Raw genomic sequence first — 20,358 nt, 5'->3', positions numbered from 1 at the left:
CGGAAGCGGAGCGGGCGCACGACGGCAGGCATCGCGAGGGCAGCCGGGCTGGGGCCACGGGGACGCGCGCGGTGATGTCGCAATGACGGCGCGCCCGCGGACAGAAAGGACCCCGCGCGGAGCGCCCGCCCCGTTCGGCGCACCGACCAATGGCAGAGCGGAGGAGGCGGGGCCGAGCGCGGGCTCTCCGCCAATGGCGGCTGCGGACGCGGGGCCGCCGCCATGGTGATGCCGATGGCGCCGGCGGGATGGAGGAGCCGCGGGGCTCCGTGCGGGGAAAGCGGCGCTCCGCCGCTCCGCTGCCCCGCCGCCGCCCTCGGGGACGCCGCGCGGTCGGGGGAAGGCGGCGCGGGGGCACCGCCGCCGGCCCCGTCCGTCCCCCGTCAGAATCCGGCTGTCCTCGGAGGGGGAACCGAGCCGTCCTCCGTCGTTGCGGCGAGGCGCTGCCGGGCTGCGAGAAGCGGCGGCTGACCGCGAGAGGCGGGACCCGCCCGGTGTCCGGGAGCGGCTCCTGGCTGAGCCGGGCAGCCCCGGAAGAGAGGGAGCGATCGCGCGGATCGAGGCGCGTTCGAGCCCGGCACGGAGTCCGGCCCAGCGGAGTCCGCTTCTCGCTCGGCTCCAGTCATCGGCAGCGCTGTGCTGAGCTGCTGCCCCGCAGCTGCAGTCTCCAAGCGCCGTTTTCCATCTGATGCCGTGGAGACGGCGCGCCCTCCCTCATTGCAGCGCGTAAAGCCGCCCCCCCGGCGACAGCGCATGCGTGATGGCGTCCCCATGGCGACAGCGCCTCAGCGCGTGCGCCGCGCCGTCCCCGCTGGGTGACGTCACCAGCCCCGCGACCCGAGGAGGAGGCGGCCGTGCGGAAGTGGGGCGGCGCACCCCGGGGCTCCGAGCGCCGCCTCAGCTTCTACAGGTGGGTGTTCGGGGGGGGCACCGGGGCGGGGCCGGGGTTAAGGGGGCTGGGGGCCACGTGCCGCTCTGCGTTGGCCCCGCGGGGTCTCTGTGGCGCTCGGGGCTTCCGCTCGGCGGGGGCAGCTGCCCTGTGTCTCCCCGCCTCCCCCGCCCCGTGTATTTCACTGCCCTCCTCCCCTCCCCCCGCCACTGGTCGCCCACAACCTCCCCCGTCGCTCTGTGTGACCCCCGGGGTTGCGCCTCCCCTCCCCTTTTTCCCCCTTCTGATCACTGTAGTCCTCTTCATCATCATCAAATCATCAAATCACCAAGGTTGGAAAAGACCTTCAAAATCATCCAGTCCAACCATCCACCTACCACCAATATTTCCCCACTAAACCATGTCCCTCAGTACGACATCTAAATGTTTTCTGAACACCTCCTGGGAAGGTGACTCCACCATCTCTTTGGGCAGCCCATTTCAGCATCTAGCCACACCTTTGAAGAAGAAATTTTTCCTAATGTCCAATCTGAATCTTCCTGGCACAACTTGAGGCCATAAACACACAACCTGCTGTTAATACTTTTCCTAATGCCCTGACAATACTGAATGAGAAACACATCAACCTCCTGCTAGATATCTCCGAATCAAGTCAGTAGAACAACAAAGAAAGTAGGAGATGCTAACATCTGAGAAAAAATACTGAGAAGGGAAAGTAAAACAAGAAGAAGGCAATGAAGTGGCAGGTGGGTTGTCCCTCCATACCTCTGCTGGTCCTTCACTAAAATTCTTTTCTGAGGGCAGGGCTTTCTTCTCACTGCAATTTCTTGCTTCCTGCAGCCCTTCCCTAAGGCAACAGACACATTCCTGCCAGCTGCATTAATAACTTCCACCTTGTGACACTGAAAACAGTGGGGAACTGTTTAAAAGCATCCTGTCTTGTACAGATACATACAGAAGCAGCAATTACAGTAACAAGAGGAATAATAACGACAAGAAAAAGCACAAGGTGGAAAAAGCCTGTGAAGAAAGTGTGGGCGAAAGCATTTTTTCAGGTTCCTTGCACGAAATATTCCCAAGCAACAGACACTGTGAAGTGGGAGAAATCCAGAACTTCTACAGCATTTTGTCTGAATGCCCTCACAAAGAGAAAGGAGCGGGCTTCAAGACAGGTATCAGGATTTGGCCAATAATAAAACATACCTTTAGTTTTAAATGTGTTCCTTAACCCATTGTGTTACTTTGGCTCTATCTGAAGGGTTGAAAACTAAGTGCTTTTTTCTCTGCTTGTAATCCATTTCCTGTGGGTTGTTACCACCTATCTGTCTGGCAGGGACTACCCAGTTACCCCGTTGATCAAACCTTACCTTTGGATGTCATCCAAAATTACTTAACAGAAAAGAATCCAACTGGCATATCTACTATGAGGAGAATGAGCAACATTTCCTTGAAGAATTTACTCAAAGTAGGCGTGCGTATTATGTGCCAAGAAAAGAAGGAAATTTGATGCTAGCATCAGTTGATGAACATTAGCATATATTCTTTATATGGTACATGCTGAAGGCAATGCTGGAAAAAAAAATATGAAGAAAAATCATTGTTTTAAGGTCTTCCTGCCTCAATTTAGGGAAAGAAAATGGCAAGTTCTTCAATGGAAAGGCTTTTTTGTTGTTTTGTTTGTTTGTTTGTTTGTTTTCCATGAAGAATGGAAGTACTTCAAGAGATGGGGGTTTTGTTGTCAATGTCTAAACAAAACATTTGCATTGAATTCAAAATCTGTATGTTTCAGCGTGTCCAACACAGCCAAAATATTTTGCTTAGAGAAGGCAGGCATGTGTTACTATTTTCAATGCGTTTCATGTTTAAAAAAAAAAAAAAAAAAAAAGTCAATAATGAAGCATTCACTCTGTTGATCCAGTTCTCACTGAGTCATTAAGGGCAGGGAACAGAAGAGACAGAAGGATATGAGACATCTTTGAACGCAGCGTATACAGCGGACTACTGAGAAATTCAAACCCAAACGTCTAGACTAAGTGGAAAAACTTGAAGGAAAAGAAAATAAAAACAACACACAAAAACACAACTTGGAACGAAGTCAAAAAACCAGGATGAAATGAAACAAACTCCATCTCCCCTCATGGAGATGTTTTGATGCAGTTTGGCAGACCAGCTGTATGCTCACTTCCTGCTCCCAGGCCAGCTGTGAAGATTGCTCTCTGAATTATGGACTCACAGAATCGTTAAGGCAGGAAAAGGCCATGAATATCATCTGGTTCAACCGTAGACCTCTGGAAGGTTTCCTCCCAGACCACCACCCCCTTCCTTCAGGGGACAGGTGCCATGGTTTCTTTTAGTGGGCAGCACCTCCTCAACTTAAGTTCCCTTGCCTTCAGTTCTCTTGCCCCTCTGCAAACACAGCAGCATGCCCCTAAAAATAAACAAACAAATAAATAAATAATCCTGTGGTTTTGACACCTGTCCTCAAATTCCATGTCTGCTTTGACAGAATTACATTTTTTTTAGAGGAGTACTTGGCCTGTGATTTTCAGTTAGTTCTGTCAAGCAGTGCACAGACCTTGGTCTCTGTAAAATGGGGCTCTCAGATAGGGTGAGCAAAGCTCACATGAGGGGAAATCACTAAGGGCAGGCTTGTCAGCAGGTTTGAATCTATCCCCTGAACAAAAAGAAGTGAAAAAACAAATTTGGCATCTTGGAGCCCAAACTGGCAGGCCTGATCTGAAATGACATTGCAGTTTTCATTAGCTAGTAGGAGCTGATTTCTTTCCTCCTTATCCAACACGACCTTGAAACATACCTTAAGCTTAAGTAGGTTGTTGTAGTCTTCAGGGGCCTATACTAGCTTTCCACTAATGGAAACTAAGTTTTGAACTCCAGGGGATGAAATGAGGTGAACAAAATTGTCTATCTATCTAGTCACAGCTGCAAGATTTAAGGCATATGAAATAAAAAATGGGGCAAAAGGGACACCAAGAACCGGTTTGAACTTTAAGGTAGTAGAATATGTATAGGGCTGGAGCTGAAGAAGTAGCTTAAATAAGAGTCTTGTTTCTTGTTTTTGGCTTTTGTGGTTCAGCAGGGTGCAAGGATGACAAATATTTAATAGCAGACCACTTCTGCCACAAAGCATGGCCATGGCTACAGAGGCTGGATGATGTCAAAGGATACAGAACAGCAGTCGTGTGATTATCCAGTGCATCACGTGGTAAGTAGGGGAGCTAATATGACTCTGACACCAATTCTTAGTCTACAGGCTTTTGTAGGATGGTATTCCTTAGCAGTATCTCTCACCTGGGGGTAAAGGGAAGGAGACCAAACATCCTCGGACAACCACATGCAATTTCTCACCATCATCAAAAAAGTAACCTGCTGTCAGTCATCTGGCTTGCTCCCTTCTGAGGTTACAACCCTTCAACAAAAGCAATTCAACAACAGACCACTCATAAACTCACGGTCAACAAAAATAGTTCTTTTTTTCTATTGCTGGAAGAGCTGCAGCAGTTTCAGTCTCCCGATGAGCTATACCACTGCAGCACTTCTTTGGGCTTGAGTTAGTGGTGCACCACTTTAACTTAGTAGGCTTAGTAAAATACAGAAGGTACTTCACCTTTTTACTGAGAGGGAGGGCAGGAGAGGCAAAAATTGCTACTTCTTGCAAACTACCCTCAGTTTGCAGTATCCTAATGCTCTGTATGAAAGCCTAAAACCACAAAGAAAATGACTATATCTTTAAATATTAGCAATGCAGTTTCCTTTCTTCTATTCTTGTGAATTCCAACTGCTTTCCTGATGTTTGCACTTACCAAGTAGACAACCCAGTGATTACTTTCTGTGATCAAACCTGGCAGCTGTGAACTCAAAAGGGCAGGCTGGAACGAAAGCAACACAGCAATGCTGGAGAAAAGAACAGCGTGGCTTCACGTGGTGATGGAGCTTTGTTTCCTATCTCCTCTGAAATTCTGCTCTTTCACATACCCTGCTGTTGTACAGCAAGAGGAAAAAAACAATCAGTGAAAGGGTTGAGTTTGTAGGAGACATGAGCTCCACTTGAAGAGCCATGAGACGTTGGCTGGTATGCTGGTTCAAGGGTATGCTGGTAACTCGTAAACTGAGAAGCCTCCAAGTAAACACTCAGTGTGTCAATAAAAGGCTTGGTGGAGGGCAGAGAAATGTGCTGCTCCTTAAGGCGTGGGTGCCCCCATGAACGGATGCACACGGTGTCCATCTCTGCTCTGCATTTAACGCAGGGCCCATGTCCCAGCCCACGTCCCAGCCACGGATCGCGTCCCGACCCATGCCTCGAAGGACTACATCGCAGTGCTCGCCCTATACGCGGGACCAGCTGCTGAGCCCAGATCCCCCAGCGGGGGCAAGGGGCTGCTCAGTAGGGCTGCCCTTTATGTTCTCACCCCCTCGGGCCCCTCCTGCGAGTCTAGGGGGCGCCGAGCTCGAAGGTCGCTCGATGAGGGCCGGGGGTCGCCGGTCCGGTCCGGTCCGGTCCGGGGCAACGGAGAAGGGCCGTCCGCACACCCCGGGAGCTCCCCGACAGCCCGAGCGGCCGCAAACAGGGTTAAGGCCGAGGCGATTTGCGCGTAATCCCCGGCACGGCCCGGGGAAAGGGGCGCGGTGCCGGGTAGGGGCGGTGAAGGTTCAGGGAGGGCAGCTCGGCTAGACCCCCGGGAGCCGGGGGAGGGAGCGGAGCCGGTGGGGAGGGAGGACGGGGCCCGGAGGGGGCCGGGGGGAGAAAAGGGAGGAGCGGCAGGGGGTGGAGGGAAGGAAGAGCGGCGTGGGGAAGCGCTACGCGCCCGAGCGGCGGAGGGAGGGAGGGAGAGGAGGAGGCGGCGGTGGAACGCGCTCGGCTCCGTGGGCCGAAGGTGCCCACCCCTCCCCTCTGTGCCTCCCCCGTTTTGACCCCCAGGGTCCACCTGTCTGCCCCCCCCCCCCCCCCGGTCCCAGCACCGGATGCCAGCACCGGGACAACCGCCTGTCCCGAAGTCCACACTGTCACTGTAACCATGGAATCTGGGGCCGTACCAACCCGTCTACCTCGAGAGCCCCATCAGCGTCCTACAGCTCCTGGAGCCTGGTGTCGCTGTCACCCTGGCTGTCCATGACTGTCCCAAGCTGTCCCCCCTGCCATGGTGGCACAACTGCAGCGCGGTGCCATCCTCATTGAAGAGGTGACGAGGAGGGGTACAGGGAGGGGGGCTGGGGACAGTTGGGGGACACGTGGGGTGTGACATGGGGTTGGTGGTGTCACCATCGTTGGGTATCACCTTCACTGGATGCCATTGGGTGTCATCGAGTGTCACTGTCTTCAGGTAACACCGTGACACAGGGTGACCTCGATGTGGAACAGCCGTGATGCAGTGTCCCCATCCCTGGCTGTCACTGTTGTTACCGTCATCCGGTGTCGCCATCACTCGTGTGTCACCATCCCTTGGATGACATTATTCCCTGTGCTGTGATCACCACACAGAGGTAGGCACTGGTGGCCCCGCGTTGTCACCGTGCTGTCTCTGAGCCTCTTGCTGTCCTTTGTCACCCCTCCAGGCCTGCCTACAGCCGGACTCAGTGACACTGGAGCCCTCTGGTGCCCATCATTGTCTGCCACGAGGACGGGGACACACACGGTGGTGAACTCTGTGCCACCACCAGAGGAGACCACATGTGACATCAGCGTGGCACAGCCGTGATGCAGTGTCATCATCGTTGTGCGTCGCCAGCAGCTCACCAGCTTCAGCCTGTATGACACGTGGCAAGTTCTCGTGCCATTTGCCGAGTAAACCACGGTGACTGTCAATAATGATATTTCAACCTTGTGAGGTGTGTGTGTGCCTGTGAACGCAAAGGTTTTGTTTATTAAGCAGACGTGAAACAACTTCTCTTACTAAGCCATTAAAGTTAGGCTTGCGTTCTTTCATAACAGAATTCAGTAAGTTAACTGGAACTCCTCCTGGAAGAGGAGATCTCCTCTCCGTGCCAGTGACCCAACAGAGCTCCAGGTGACCCGGGCTGATGTCACAATGCGATGCGCTGCATCACAAGGAGATCTTCCACAGGGCAGCATCAGTGCCAGCACTTCCCTGCAAGGCCTGGGCGCTGCTGCAGCACTGCTCAGGGGCTCTGTCCTTCTGCGGTCAGGAGTTGGCTCAGGGGCAGCAAGGCTGCACTGGGTGACCTTTGTTGACACGTGGAGGAGCAGGGGCACTTTGCGGAGAATTGTTGGTTGGTTGAGGAGCCTTGTTTGTGGAGGGCATCCTTAGTTCTGAGCTGAGGGCTGTCGGCCAGCGACATGGAAGGCTGTTGGACTGTGAGCCTCAGCTCGGAGCTGGTCTACACGTTCCCAACGCTGCTGGAACTCTCTACCAAAGGTAAGGCTTTCCGGACTCCCTTCCCAAGGCATCGCACGGGGCTGTTAGCTGTCCAAAGCCTCAGCTCCTGCTCTCTGTGCTTGGCTGGGCATGGCTGGGGGCTGCTGCAAGAGCCCTGCCCAAGGGTCCAGCTCTTCTGGGGACCACGTGGCAGCCAGGTCCCAATAGTAGAGCTGCCCAGAGCCCCCAGGTTCCTTTAGGCATGCTCAGTCCCCTGTGATAGGGCAGTCCAAGACCAGGTTTCCCTGGGAGAACACACCTACAGGTGTTTCCGTAGGTTCCTGCTCTGGGAGGAAAGGCATCCTGTGTCCCACAGGTTTCCTATGTCCCCGTTTCCCCTCGGGGCCCTGAGTAAGGCTGAAATCAGAGCAAAGCCCAGCTCCGCTAGCCATGGCGGTGCTTTTCTGGGGTGTGTGCGTGTGCCTGTATCCATCACTGTCTGTGTGAGGAGCTTGCCAAGCAGTTGTGAAGAGGCTGTCCTGGAGCATGACGTGTCTTTTCTTTCCTTTGCAGAGATTGTGGCGGTCTGGGATGCCGTGTCTGATTACATCCTGGAACAGATGAAGCTGGACAAGGTGGGCTGGTATGCTGGTGGCCCTTGCCCTCGAGAGAGGTTCAGTCCCGCCAAGAGTGTGGGCCTCACAGAGCAGTCCCTCCCTGAGCACCACACTGAGCAGCACGCTGAGCCCAAGCCGAGTGCCCAGAGCAGCCTGTTGGCCAACTGGGAGGGAAACCCAAGGCCAGAGCTGCCCTGAGCAAACGTTTGGCACACGCAGGGGCTTTGCTCTGCCCTGTGATCAGAACGGGGAGAGCCAAGGGAGAAATGGGTGGGGGATTTTTTCTGGCCCTATGCCAAGGATGTCCTTGGGAATAAGTCCCAGGCTTAAGCCCTGTGCTGTAAATGCCCGGGCTCTTCTCTAGCCAAAGGATGTTGGGAAATACTATGCGAAGGTGACTGTCTTGCAGGGATCACAGATTTTTCCAAAGCTTTCCGGAGAGCCCCATCTCACCCTGCTGTCCATCAGGAGTGGGGAGGGCGGAGAGCAGTGACCCCATGCTCTTGATGTTTGTGGCTTTTGCCGCCCCTAAAGTACACACTCGTCAGCCTTTCTGTCTTTTCCCCGTGCAGGGAGTCCTGGTTCCGGGGCTCGGGGTCTTTGCTGGGGTCCGAGAGCAATTCCACAGCAAAGAAGAGGCAGTTTCGGTGCTAAGGCCTGTCTTCCAGCTGGACATCGGGGTGCTGTGGCTGCAGGACCTCCAGTCTCCCAACGACATCATCCCTGGTGAGAAGGCAGCAGCCACCTTCCCCTTCCTGTCCCACGTCTGGCTGGGTGTGTTATCCCTGCTCTCTGGAAATGGCCGGGAGCAGCAGAGAATTGTCTGCAAAGCTCGGGGTACAGCGTGAGTTCGTCCCGAAGGAACCACAGCTCAAGAGCTGTTTCTCCGAAAGACCTTTTCTATGGGATTTGGTCACGATCATGTTGCATGGGAATGTGGCTTGCTGTGGCAGTGAGGCTGTGCCTTCTCCTTGCAGACGATGTCAAGATTGAGTCGCTCAACTACCGGCAGCTCTCGCGAGCCTCCGGCGTCCCGCTGAACGTGGTGCTGCGCTGCGTGCGAGAGAGCGTGCTCTTATACTGTCACCTCCTGAGGAACAGGGAGCCCGTCTCATTTGTCTTTAAGAACATCGGTGTTATGACGTGCCAAGACGACTTCCTCCTCATGAGGTTCTTCTGCAGCTGCATTGCAACGCTGGAAAGCAATGCCACCGTCCTTTCTCTGTTCCGCACTGTAAGTTGAGGAGGTTTTGAGGGTGCGCCATCAGATCACTGCTGGCCAGCCTGGATGTGGCACGCCAGTCCAATGCTTGTCCCCACGGCTTTCTCCACTGGCAAAGAGATTTCCTGGATCTCTGCCCCTGCAGAAAGCCTGGCAGTGCTCTTGCACAGCCTCTCTATTTGGCCATCCTGCTCCTTCAGAGCAGAACAAAGCTCTGATGTTCACGGAAGAGGCTTTGGTGGAGAGCAGCTTTCTCTTGGCATGGGAGCCAGGCTTGCTTCCTGTCAAGAAGAGCCATGAAAAAATGGCCTTGGCAAGCCTCCAGCAGGTCTGTGTCCCTTTGCAGAGATTTTGGACAGAAGATTCTGCTGACTTCGGGCCAGAGACCACCGCCCATGGGATCCGGGTGTTCCCGAGGTGAGCGCATTTCCTCTGCAGCACTTAGCTGGCCAGGAGACAGGCTTATTTCCCACCTCCTCCTCTGAGACGTGCCCTGCTGGGTCTCCGTGCTCGGCATCCAGTTGGGTAGAAATCCTGGAAAGTCTGGCTCCTGGGAATCATGGTTGTGTTACTGGTGCCCAAGCTGTCCCGATTCTCATCAGAGAGAATGGACTGCACGTGCAGAGGAATTTGGGCTACGTGTGCTGGTTTGGCATGGCCAGGAAGGAAAAGGATGCCACGCTTTGCATAGCACATAGATAAATACCGCCAACAGCTGCATGGGTAGGAGGTCATCCTTCTTCAAGGGTTGTCACTCTTTGTTTCCAGGTTTCAGCTCACTGTGGAAAAGAGCAGAGCAGAGGTTGCCGCGGAAAAGAAAGCTGCAGTAGAGCGGAAGATGAGTAGAGGTGAGGGAACGGGTCCCAGCTGTAGGGAGGTGGGCCCTGTCCCGTGCCGGGTGGCTGGATCCAGGTTCACATGCTGTGTCCGTGGGGCTGCTCTGAAGAACTTCTTTCTGTCTTGGTTCCAGGGGGCTCTGCCAGCAGGCTGCTGCAGAGGCGGAAGACACTTCCCCCCTCCATGCTGCTGCAGCGCAAGCCAAGCTCAAGGCAGAAAGACGTGGCGAAGGAGCCTTCTGCCAGGTGAGAGCCTTGGGCGAAAAGAAGAAGGAGATGCGTGTGCTCGTGTAGGAGTAGCCTCCCCTTTGGAGCTGCCAGCTCTCAGCACCCAGAAAGGCTCCTGACACACGTGTCCCAGTGGGAGCCGTTCTCTCCAGGGATGGCAAGCACGCGGCACAATTGCTCGAGGCAGACACACCAGCTTCATGTTCCACCCTGGCCCCCGATCCCTGGGGGAGCTGAATGCTGATCCCCATTGATGGCAGAAGCTCTTCTCCCTTCAGGGGTCTCTCCGCACTGCACCGGAGCCCATCTTTACGGCTGTGGGAGCACGGGGGGAGACCGAGGTGCCCTGGGCTCCTGCAGACTCCTCTTGTGTCTGTTTGCAGCGCGCTCCCGCCATGTGCAGGCAGCTCCCGCGGGACGAAGAAAGCGGGACAGAAGGAAGCATCTACTCCTGCCCAGACCAGCACTGCACTCCCTGCCACAGAGGAGTCTAAGAGGGTGCTGCAGGTACCGGCCCTGCCTTGCTACGGGGACTGTGCTGCTTGAGACTGCACAAATGACAGAATGGTAGAATCATAGAGAAGTTTGGGTTGGAAGGGGCCACTCAGACCACCTAGTTCCAATCCCCTGCTGTAGGCAGGGACACCTGTCTCTAGACCAGGTTGCTCTAAGCCTGACCCAGCCTGGCCTTGAGTGCTTCCACAGGGAGGGAAGCAAAAGCCTCTGTGTGTGCAGTGACCTGGAGCACAGCCCTTGGGGTGCCATCATTTCACATTTCTACCCGCTCCTTCAGCTCCTCTTCAGTAGATGGAGGGTGCTGCACACCTTCCCTATCTTTTCTCGCCTCCTGGCCTGCCACCTGCCACAGCACTCTGATTTTGAGCAGGGGCCATGAGAGTGGAATACGACCTCTGAGCCACGTTTGCTACAAGTTGCGGATCCCGTCCTGCCTTTAGGGCCCCTGGTCTTTCAGGGACAAAACAGTGCTGACCGGCTGCCAGAGGCGAGGAGCAGGAGCGTGGAGCTGAAGGAAAGTCCCAGGGGCTGAGGCTGATCCTGTATGCTGCTGTGTCTCTGCAGGAGCTCCGGGAAGTGTCTGCATTGTGGAAAGAAGTAGACCGCACGTGGCCCATGCACCAGCAGCAAGTAGAGCAAGCACGGGCAGAAAGGGCGGCGTGGGAAGGCTGGAGCGTAGGGGCGGACCAGCGTCCACCCCAGGTACTGTCAGGGATCGAGCCTGCTGGCAACAGCCGCCATCCTCAGAGCCAGGCTGCGAGCTCAGCAGGACTGAGGGGGTGGGGAGTGGGACAGGCGCCGTGCAGCATGGCAGGGGCTGGCCTGCTCCTCCTGGGGAGGAGAGCTTGGCACCTCGCAGGGAGAGCCCTGCAGGGAGAAGGGAAGGGCGGCGGGCAGCCGTGGGCTGGCAGGGCCAAGTCTCCTGCTTGCCGGGGCCTGCTGCAGGGCCCTTGACAGAGGGCTTCTGAGAAACAGCCCCGTGCTCCCAGCCACTTTGCTGACAGCGTCTCCTCTTTGGCAGCTGATGGCCAGGCAGAGCATGCGTGCTCCGCATCCTCCAGCCCAGCCCAGGGGACAGCAAGTGGAGAGGAGGTGGAGGAAGGATGTGGATCCTCTGCCGGGAAGTAAAATGGGAACAGCGACCAAGCTGGCACTGCATGCTGAGTAAGTGTGTGCGGGCTCTGCTGGCTGCCTGAGGCACTCGGGCAGCTGTGACCCTGCAGCTCGGGGACAGGCACGGCACGGCCAAAAACTCTGGCGGGGTGCAAGGGTGGGGACACGCGGCAGCACGGGGATGCTGGGCTGGGTGAGGGGAGAGGCAGGGGGGCTCAGCAGAGCCCAAGGGATGACTTTCTCCTCCTGCTGCAGCCTCCTTTCCCCACGAGTGGCTCAGGTGCTCCAAAGGTTGGAGCCGCACCTCCATCAGCAAGAGGCTTTTGCCAGCACAGCGGAAAGAAACCGGCAGAAGCTGGAGCTGAAGCGGCAGCTCCCCTGGTGAGCTCCACAGGCAGCAGATCCTGAGAGCCGGGCTGGAGCCCAGCCTGCACTACTTGCCTGCGCTCAGCCCGTAACGCTCCGTGCGCTGTTCTTTTCACCTCCGTAGTGCTCGATGCTCGCGTCGCTCCAGAGGGGAAGGTGCAGCCAACGGTGGTGACCGCGGTGGAGCTCTCGGCAAGGGGGCTGGGAAGCTGTCCAGATTTCCACCTGTGAATGGAAGATCGTAGAATCAAAGACTCATTGAATGGCCTAGGTTGAAAAGGGCATTGAAGGTCGTCTAGTTTCAACCCACCTGCTATGTGCGGGGTCGCCGACCACCAGGCCGGGCTGCCCAGAGCCATATCCAGCCTGGCCTTGAACGCCTCCAGGGATGGGGCATCCCCCACCTCTCGGCAAGCTGTTCCAGCACGTCACCACCCTCCGCGGGAAGAACTGCTAACATCTAACCAAATTCTGCCCCCCCTTCCACAGTTTAAAACCATTCCCCCTTGTCCTGTCACTATCCAGCCTCGTCAACGGCCGTTCCCCCTCCACTTTATATCCTCCCTTCAAGAATTGGCCACAATGAGGTCTCCCCGGAGCCTTCTCCTCACCAAACTAAGCAAGCCCAGTTCCCTCCACCTTTCTCAATAGGAGAGGTGCTCCAGCCCTCTGATCATCTTAGTGGCCCTCCTCTGGATTCGATCCAAAGCTCTGCGTCTTTCTTGTACTGGGGCCCCAGCCCTGGACGCAGTACTCCCAATAAAAATAAATTGGCCTTATTTCCAGTCGGTCTGCTGGTGTCGTGTCTGTTGCCATCAACTAATGTGATGGAGCCGTGCTTTGAGAGAGGAGTTTGGGTGGCAACAAGAGCTGCTCCCAAGGCCCGGTAGGCCGATGCTCTCCAAGAGCGGATTCCCAGGACGGCAGCCATCTCTGCTGGCCGTGCACACTTCCTGTGCAGAAGAATTGACGTGTCCCCTCGTATCCCCATAGCTCCCTCCCAGCAACAGAAATTCCGTGGGAGAACCGCAGGGGAGCTCTGTGGGGATGAGGAGCAGGCAGGGGCATAGGGAACATGAGGGCTTCTGAAAGGCCTCTCCTTTCCCCAGAGGGCTTGTGAGCACTCCTGCCTGCAGCTGGGAACTGTATTGCCAGGAGCTCTGCAAAGGTGGATTTGCTTGTAACTGTAGGCAGGGAGTTTCAAACCAACACTGCCGTCCACAAGGGGAACATTTACATTCTCTCTCTGACAGCACTGAGACAAAGATTTGAGCTGGCAGTCTGAAGGCCACATTAAGCTTGACTGGAACAGCTGTACAGTGAGAAACCATTTGCCTTTTCACGGGGAACACAGCTGGAAGGGAAATCCAGAACAGGGGAAAGGAAGGCAGATGGTTGCCAGGCAGAGCTCTGAGCGCAAGGAGATCTTGGAGTGGATGCTCCTGGAAGAGATGCTCAGACACATGTGAGATGAGGACGCGATCCAAGACAGCCAGCACAGCTTCACCAAGGGCAGATCGTGCCTGAGCCATCTGGTGGCCTTCTACATTGGGAGTGCCGGCACTGGTGGTCCAAGGAGGGGCAACTGATGTCATGCACCTGGGCTTGTGTGATGCCTTTGACATGGTCCCGCCCCATATCCTTATCTCTAATTGGAGAGAGATGGATTTGAGGAGCAGCCTCTCGAGTGGATAGAGAATTGGCTGGATGGTGGAAGCCAGAGGGTTGTTGTCAGTGGCTCCACATCCCGGCGGAGGCCGGTCACCAGCGCTGTCCCCCAGGGGTCCATCTGGGGGCACACTAACACTACTCGATAGCCTAATGGGGTGTGACTGATCAGCCCCGCCCCGCTGCCGGTACTGCTGGCTCTGCCCTCACCCCGTTGCCGGCTCGTTAACGGGAGCCCCCGCACTTACCGCTCACCGACAGCGATCGCAACCCTCCTTGCGGTGTAGTCCCGCGTACGGGCAGCTTACGGTTTCTCCTCGCTGAAACAGCCCGCCTGATCCTCACAGCCCGACTCCTCCTCTCCGTCTGTGGTGGGCAGCGACGCGAGGCTGCCCTCCCAGAGGCTTCTTCTCGGCGGGGGCGCGGATGCAGAGCCGTTGCCCTGGCGACGTCCCCGCCGCGTCAGCCGCTCTCGCCAGAGCTGCCCGGCCGCTCTGTTGTCTCGGGGATCCCTGGGTGAGGGGACCGAGCGAAAACCCCCGTACCTCGCGGTCGGTCGCTGCGGTTCTGGCTGGAACAGCTCCGAAGCAGCGAACCTCGGCGATCGAGGCTTCTTGCGAGGCACAGTCATCGAGGCAGAAGGGAGAAGCGTTCATTTGTGTCCCCGTGCGAAGTTCCGGAGGAGAAACGAGGCTGTTCTCCCCCTGAAGCTGAAACGGAAAGTTTCGGAACTATCACTCATGGGTTCCTTTTGCTAAACTCACACGTTGGTTCTTAAACCGATGTGCTAATCCCTGCTGCCGAACAGAGCACCCCACATCAATCCCTCCTCTTCCTTTGAGGATTATGGTGTTTGTATGGTTGGAAATATCCAGATAATTGCATAGAGAGACGCTTGGAAGGAGGATCGAGGGGAGTATCTTGATGCCTGCCTGTTGCATCCCATCCTTGGAGCTCTGCCCTCCCCCGAGTCGCTCTCCCACCTCCCCAGGAGATCCCTGAGGGCTCTCCGTCCCCCCACTCTCCCGGTCTTCTTCGCCCCCCACTGCCCTTCGAGCCCCACTCAGGCTTCAGGCCCCGTGCCACCCGTCCCCCACCCAGGGTATTTCACTGCCTTCCCCCCACCTCCACCACGGGTCGCCTACAACCCCTGGAGTCCCTCAGTCTGACCCCTGGGGTTCCACTCTCCCCCCTGTCCCCACCTCCAATTCCCCCATTCTCATCGATGGAGTCCTCGTCCACCCCTCCCCAGTTGTTCCTCCACCAGTGTCTGCCCCTGTTCCCCATTCTGACCCCCAGGGTCCCATGCCTGGCCCCCTCCCATCCCGTTCCTTCCTCAGTCCCCCACTCTGATCCCTTGTGTCCCCTTTCCCGCCCCCCCCGTACGTCTTCCCATTTTGTCCCGCAGATTCATCCCCCCCCCCCAGTCCCCTCTACCTGACCTCCAGAATTCCCTGTCCCCCCAAATACCCCCACTCTAATTCCCCTATTCTGAACCATAGTCTCCTACCATCCCCCAGTCCCCTCAGTTTGCCCCCCTCCTTCCTGACCCCATTTTCTGATCCATAGAGTCCCCTGTACCCCCCATGCCCTCCTTCCTGACCTCTAGAGTCCATTCCCCCATTTTGACCCCCAATATTCCCTAACAGGACCCCCCTTATGTCCCATAGTAGCCCCCCACAACCACCAGCTCTCCCCTCCCTCCTTCCCCCAGGCCCCCTTTCCACTCATGGAAGCTTCATTCTCCTCCCCCCAGTCATCCCCCCACAACCCCCACTCTCTGCCCTAGACCCCCTTTACAGAATCACAGAATCACAGAATCACAGAATGGCCAGGGTTGGAAGGAACTTCAAGGATCACAAATCTCCAACCCCCCTGCCACATGCAGGGCCACCAATCTCCCTGTTTAATGCTAGGCCAGGCTGCCCAGGGCCCCATCCAATCTGGCCTTGAACACCTCCAGGGATGGACAGGGCATCCACAACCTCTCTGGGCAGCTGTTCCAGCACCTCACCACTCTCTCTGTAAAGAATTTCCCCAACGTCCAACCTAAATCTCCCCTCCCTCAACTTCAAACTATTTCCCCTCGTCCTGCAGTCATCAACCCTTTCAAAGACTTGATTCCCCTCCTGTTTTAGGCTCCTTTTAGGTACTGAAATGCTGCAATGAGGTCACTCCTCAGCCTTCTTTTCTCCAGGTTGAACAAGCCCAACTCCCTCAGCCTGTTTTCACAGGGGAGGTGCTCCAGTCCCCTGATCATCTTCGTGGCCCTCCTCTGGACCCTCTCCAACAGCTCCCTGTCTTTCTTGTACTGGGGGCTCCACACTTGGACGCAGTATTCCAGATGGGGCCTCACAAGAGGGGAACAACCAAGAACAATCACCTCCCTGTCCCTGCTGGCCACCCCTCTTCTGATGGAGCCCAGGATACCATTTGCCTTCCGAGCCACAAGGGCACACTGCTGGCTCATGTTAATTCATCCATCAAGACCCCCAGGTCCTTCTCCACAGGGCTGCTCTCAAGGACCGCTCCTTCCAGTCTGTAGGGATGCCTGGGATTCCTCCGGCCCAAGTGCAAAACTCTGCACTTTGCTGTGTTGAACCTCATCAGGTTCACCCAGGCCCACCTTTCTAGCCTCTCGAGGTCCCTCTGAATGGCATCCCTTCCTTCAACCGTGTCAACCACACCACTCAGCTTGGTGTCGTCAGCAAACTTGCTGAGGGTGCACTCGATTCCGTCATCGATGTCATTGATAAAGATGTTAAAGAGCACCGGTCCCAAGACAGACCCCTGGGGGAAGCCACTCATTACCAGCCTCACCTGGACATGGAGGCATTGATGACCACCCTCTCTCTGCGGCCTTTCAACCAGTTTCTTATCTATTGAGTGGTCCACCCATCAAATCCACAACCCTCCAGTTTGGAGATAAGGATGTGGTGGGGGACCATGTCAAAGGCCTTGCTCAAGTCCAGGTAAATGACATCGGTCGCTTTTCCCTTGTCCACCGATGCCGTCACTCCATCATAAAAGGCCACCAGATTAGTCAAGCATGACCTTCCTCTGGTGAAGCCGTGCTGGCTGTCACGGATCACACGCCCTTTCCTCATGTGATCAAGCATGTCATCCAGGATGATCTGTTCCATGATCTTCCCAGGCACAGAGGTGAGAATTCACTGGCCTGTAGTTCCCAGGGTCCTCCTATTTTTTTTTTAATATATATATATTTTTAATTATTTCTTTTACACTCTATAGAAGCTCCCCACAACTCCCCAGTTTTTCCCTTCCATCCCTCCCTCCATCACCAGAACCCCTTTCCACCCCACAGCAGTCCCACTCACTCACACCTTCCCCCCCTAGATTCCACACAACCCCCCTTTCCAGCCCAAAAAAGTCCCACTGACCCCTTTCTCACCCCACCCACACCCTCCTTTATCCCCTCTTATCCCCACTTGGAATCATGCAGAAGGATCTGCATGAGACATCCTAGAGAGGTTTGGGGGCTCCAGGGGGCTCTTCTGGACTCAACCAGAAGAGTCTGGAGATATCCCAGAGGGACCTGGTGTAGGGATCCTGCTTTGGCAGGGGGGTTGGACTCGATGATCTCTGGAGGTCCCTTCCAACCCCTACGATTCTGTGATTCTGTGATTCTGTGACCTTGGGATGTCCAGGGAGTCCCCGGGTTGGTCCTGTGGCACCATGGAAGGATCTGGAAGTTCCCACTATGGGCCCAAGAGCTCTGAGGAGTCCCTGGGCTGATCTGGAAATGGCCCAGCAGGGTCTGGTAGGGTCCAGGGAGTTCTCATGTGGGTCTGAGTGGTCCTGGAGTCATCCAGAAGGGTCTGGGGATGTCCCAGAGGAGTCCTGGGGTGTCCAGTGGGTGCTCATGCGAATCTGGGGGCTCTGGCCATCTGTCTCATCATCTGCTGTAACATGACCACAGCACTTTCATCAGTGGTTTGGACTCACAGCGACAAGACGCACTTTGTCAACTGTGTCACCAAGGAATCATAAGAATTGGAATCGTTGGAACTGGTTAATATGGACTGCTGTTTGTACTCTACAGAACCCATCCTTGTTCAGTGTATTAATTTTAGTTTAGCTACTTTTAGGATTGTTTTTGAACCGTGCTTCTTTTTCTCTTAATAGCGAAGGGGGAGATGTGGGATAAAGAAAGTCATTATCTTGCTAATGAGTAAAGAAACTTAGCAGTAACTTGAGCCAGACGTAAACACACACGAGGCTCCTGCTTCCTACATGTAAGTTGCTGTTGCACGGGTATAAAAGGTTGTAAGCATCTTCAGTAAAGGTCCTTCATCGTTCCTTCTGCACCAGCAAGGGAGTCTGAGCCTCTCCGCACCAGCAAGGGAGCTCGGAGCCCTCTTGCCAACAAAGAGGAGAGGAGAGGAGAGAAGGAGAGGAGAGAAAAGATTGAGCAGAACAAAGGAAAAAGGGAAGAGAGGAGCTTGTAAGGGGGAGAAATGTGATGAACAAGAGGGGAGAAGAAAGAGGGCAGAACAGAAGAGAGGATACAGGTAAGAAGAGCAGATCTAAAAAGATCCTTTTTCGGAGCAGGACACCATCACTCTGATCAGAGTGCTGTCATCTGTTCCCAGGCCCTAGAAAGGAAAGCAGCCCCGTGCAGCTAACACAGAACGTGCTGGAGAATCACTGACAGACACAAAGGTCTCAGTGCCCAGTCTTGTGCAGGAGCATTTACCTGCTCTTAATTACAGCAATTTTGCATTAATGGAGCGATCCATTAGCAGCTAGTGTGGAGAAGAGGAGGCCCAGGGCAGACCTTATTGCTCTCTATAACTACCTGAAGTGAGGTTGTAGTGAGCTGGGTGTTGGCCTCTCCTCTCATGTAACTGGTGACAGAACTAGAGGGAATGGCTTCAAGCTGCACCAGGGGAGATTTACGCTGGACGTTAGGAAATACTACTTCTCTCAAAGAGTGGTCAGGCAGTGGAATGGGCTGCCCACGGAGGTGGTGGAGTCACCGACCCTGGAGGTGTTCAAGGAATGTTTGGATTTCGTGTTGAGGGATATGGTTTAGTGAGAACTATTGGTAATAGGTGGACGGTTGGACTGGATGATCTTACAGGTCTTCTCTAACCTTGGCGTTTCTGCGATCTTCTGTGATCTTCCCAGTCCCCAGTCCTGCCCTGTGCTGGTGCTCTGCAACAAACAGCAGTCCAACACACTGTGTCCCTGCAGAATCACAGAATCGCTCACGTTGGAAAAGACCTTCAAGAGCATCGAGTCCAACCATGACCTGAGCAAAGTACCCCAACTCTAACAACCCTCCTCTAAATCATGTCCTGGAGCACCACATCCAAACAGTTTTTAAACATGTTTGGGGATGGTGACTCAACCACCTCCCCAGGGAGCCCATTCCAGTGCTCAACAACCCTTACTGTTTAGAAGTTTGTCCTGATATCCAACCTAAACTTACCACATGCCTGTGCGTTCTGTGCAACCCCACAGATGTGACAATGGGGACTGGCTTCTCAAAGGAAACGGTGTCAGGAGGAAGCAGCTGATCCTGCCACTCACGCTGCTATTCTGGGAGTCCCTCCCCAGGACTCCCACAGCTTCCTCTTCCCAGCCCCGCTCAGCTCCTCGCGGGCTGCAGACGCTGCTGAGGCTCTCGCACTCCACAGCCGTCATCTTCTTCTCGTGCTGCCGGACCGCTCTCTGCAGGGCTGCGCTGAGTTCCTGCCGCTGCAGCCAGAACCGCAGCTCCCGTGCTGACGGATGGAGGAGCTTCGTGCCGGCACCCACAGCACGTGGTCCCCGGGCTGCCGGTGGCACGGCAGGATGCTCCCCTCCCTGTCTCCCATCGCCCCTCAGCTACGCCATCCGCCTATAATCTGCCTAAGGATTCCAAAGACCCTGCAGAGGGCTCCGGTCAGGCCGATCGACGGCTGATGCCAACGGCACGAGGTTCGACACCACCACACGCCGGGTCCCGCACTTTGGTCACAACGACCCCAGGCATCGCTGCGGGCTTGGGGCAGAGCGGCCGGAAGGCCGCGTGGAGGAAAAGGATCCGGAGCTGCGGGCCGACGCTCGGCTGAACGCGAGCCAGCAGCGCCCTGCGCAGGCGGCCGAGAAGCCGGCCGAGCATCAGCAGCAGCAGCAGCAGCAGCAGCAGCAGCAGCAGCAGCTGATCGCCCCGCGCTCAGCCCCGCCCCGCACAGCGCCGGCCTCGGGCCGGCACCGCGACCGCCGCCTGCAGCGGGACGCCAAGGTGCCCCGGAGCCGCTCGTCTCCAGCGGGTTCCCCACGCCACCGCCGGGCCGCGCCGCCCGCCCGGACGCCCCGCTCCCCCACCTGCCGGCGGCCGCCAGCCCGCGCTCGCCGCTCTCCAGCAAGGCCCGCACGGAGCGGGGCGGGGCGGAGCGGGGCGGGGCGGGCCCGGCCTCGCTGAGGTCCCCCACGTCCCCGCGCTCCTCCCGCAGCCGCAGCCGAGGCCCCGGAAGCGGAGCGGGCGCACGACGGCAGGCATCGCGAGGGCAGCCGGGCTGGGGCCACGGGGACGCGCGCGGTGATGTCGCAATGACGGCGC

At 56.2% G+C, this 20,358-nt stretch overlaps 1 protein-coding gene and 1 long non-coding RNA gene across 7 annotated transcripts; one reads left to right on the top strand and one right to left on the bottom strand.

Moving 5' to 3' along the window:
* The first annotated feature begins 288 nt into the window (after positions 1 to 288).
* Positions 289 to 12,898, top strand: LOC149916332 (uncharacterized). Of its 6 annotated transcripts, none has more exons than XM_090147840.1 (16): positions 289 to 910; positions 3,987 to 4,112; positions 5,864 to 6,087; positions 6,229 to 6,733; positions 6,816 to 7,281; positions 7,795 to 7,856; positions 8,411 to 8,564; positions 8,816 to 9,072; positions 9,407 to 9,477; positions 9,829 to 9,908; positions 10,031 to 10,142; positions 10,508 to 10,631; positions 11,205 to 11,342; positions 11,662 to 11,804; positions 12,009 to 12,134; positions 12,244 to 12,898. In XM_090147840.1, the coding sequence occupies exons 5-16, from the start codon at positions 7,203 to 7,205 to the stop codon at positions 12,362 to 12,364; spliced, it is 1,467 nt and encodes a 488-aa protein (XP_090003966.1). In that variant the 5' UTR covers positions 289 to 910; positions 3,987 to 4,112; positions 5,864 to 6,087; positions 6,229 to 6,733; positions 6,816 to 7,202; the 3' UTR covers positions 12,365 to 12,898. The 6 variants fall into 6 exon arrangements, with proteins under 6 accessions (XP_090003966.1, XP_090003965.1, XP_090003964.1 ...); XM_090147839.1 differs by having other exon boundaries at positions 3,984 to 4,112; XM_090147838.1 differs by lacking the exon at positions 289 to 910 and having other exon boundaries at positions 3,405 to 4,112; positions 6,837 to 7,281.
* LOC149916331 (uncharacterized) lies at positions 12,254 to 20,232 on the bottom strand. The gene is made up of 3 exons (XR_016469960.1): positions 19,243 to 20,232; positions 14,036 to 14,497; positions 12,254 to 12,344 (listed from the first exon to the last, which is right to left on the bottom strand). It is a non-coding gene; the product is annotated as an uncharacterized LOC149916331 (long non-coding RNA).
* Between the last annotated feature and the right edge of the window lie 126 nt (positions 20,233 to 20,358).

This window comes from Phasianus colchicus, chromosome 11 (genome assembly GCF_987193195.1).
Source record: "Phasianus colchicus chromosome 11, bPhaCol1.hap1.1, whole genome shotgun sequence".
Taxonomy (NCBI): Eukaryota; Metazoa; Chordata; class Aves; order Galliformes; family Phasianidae; genus Phasianus; species Phasianus colchicus.
This window is presented reverse-complemented; position numbering and strand designations above follow the sequence as displayed.

Coding starts and splice junctions, on each gene's coding strand:
- LOC149916332 (XM_090147840.1), top strand. CDS start 7,203: ATGGAAGGCTGTTGGACTGTGAGCCTCAGCTCGGAGCTGGTCTACACG. Junction 11,805..12,008: donor AAGCTGGCACTGCATGCTGA/GTAAGTGTGTGC, acceptor CTCCTGCTGCAG/CCTCCTTTCCCCACGAGTGG. Junction 12,135..12,243: donor CTGAAGCGGCAGCTCCCCTG/GTGAGCTCCACA, acceptor TCACCTCCGTAG/TGCTCGATGCTCGCGTCGCT.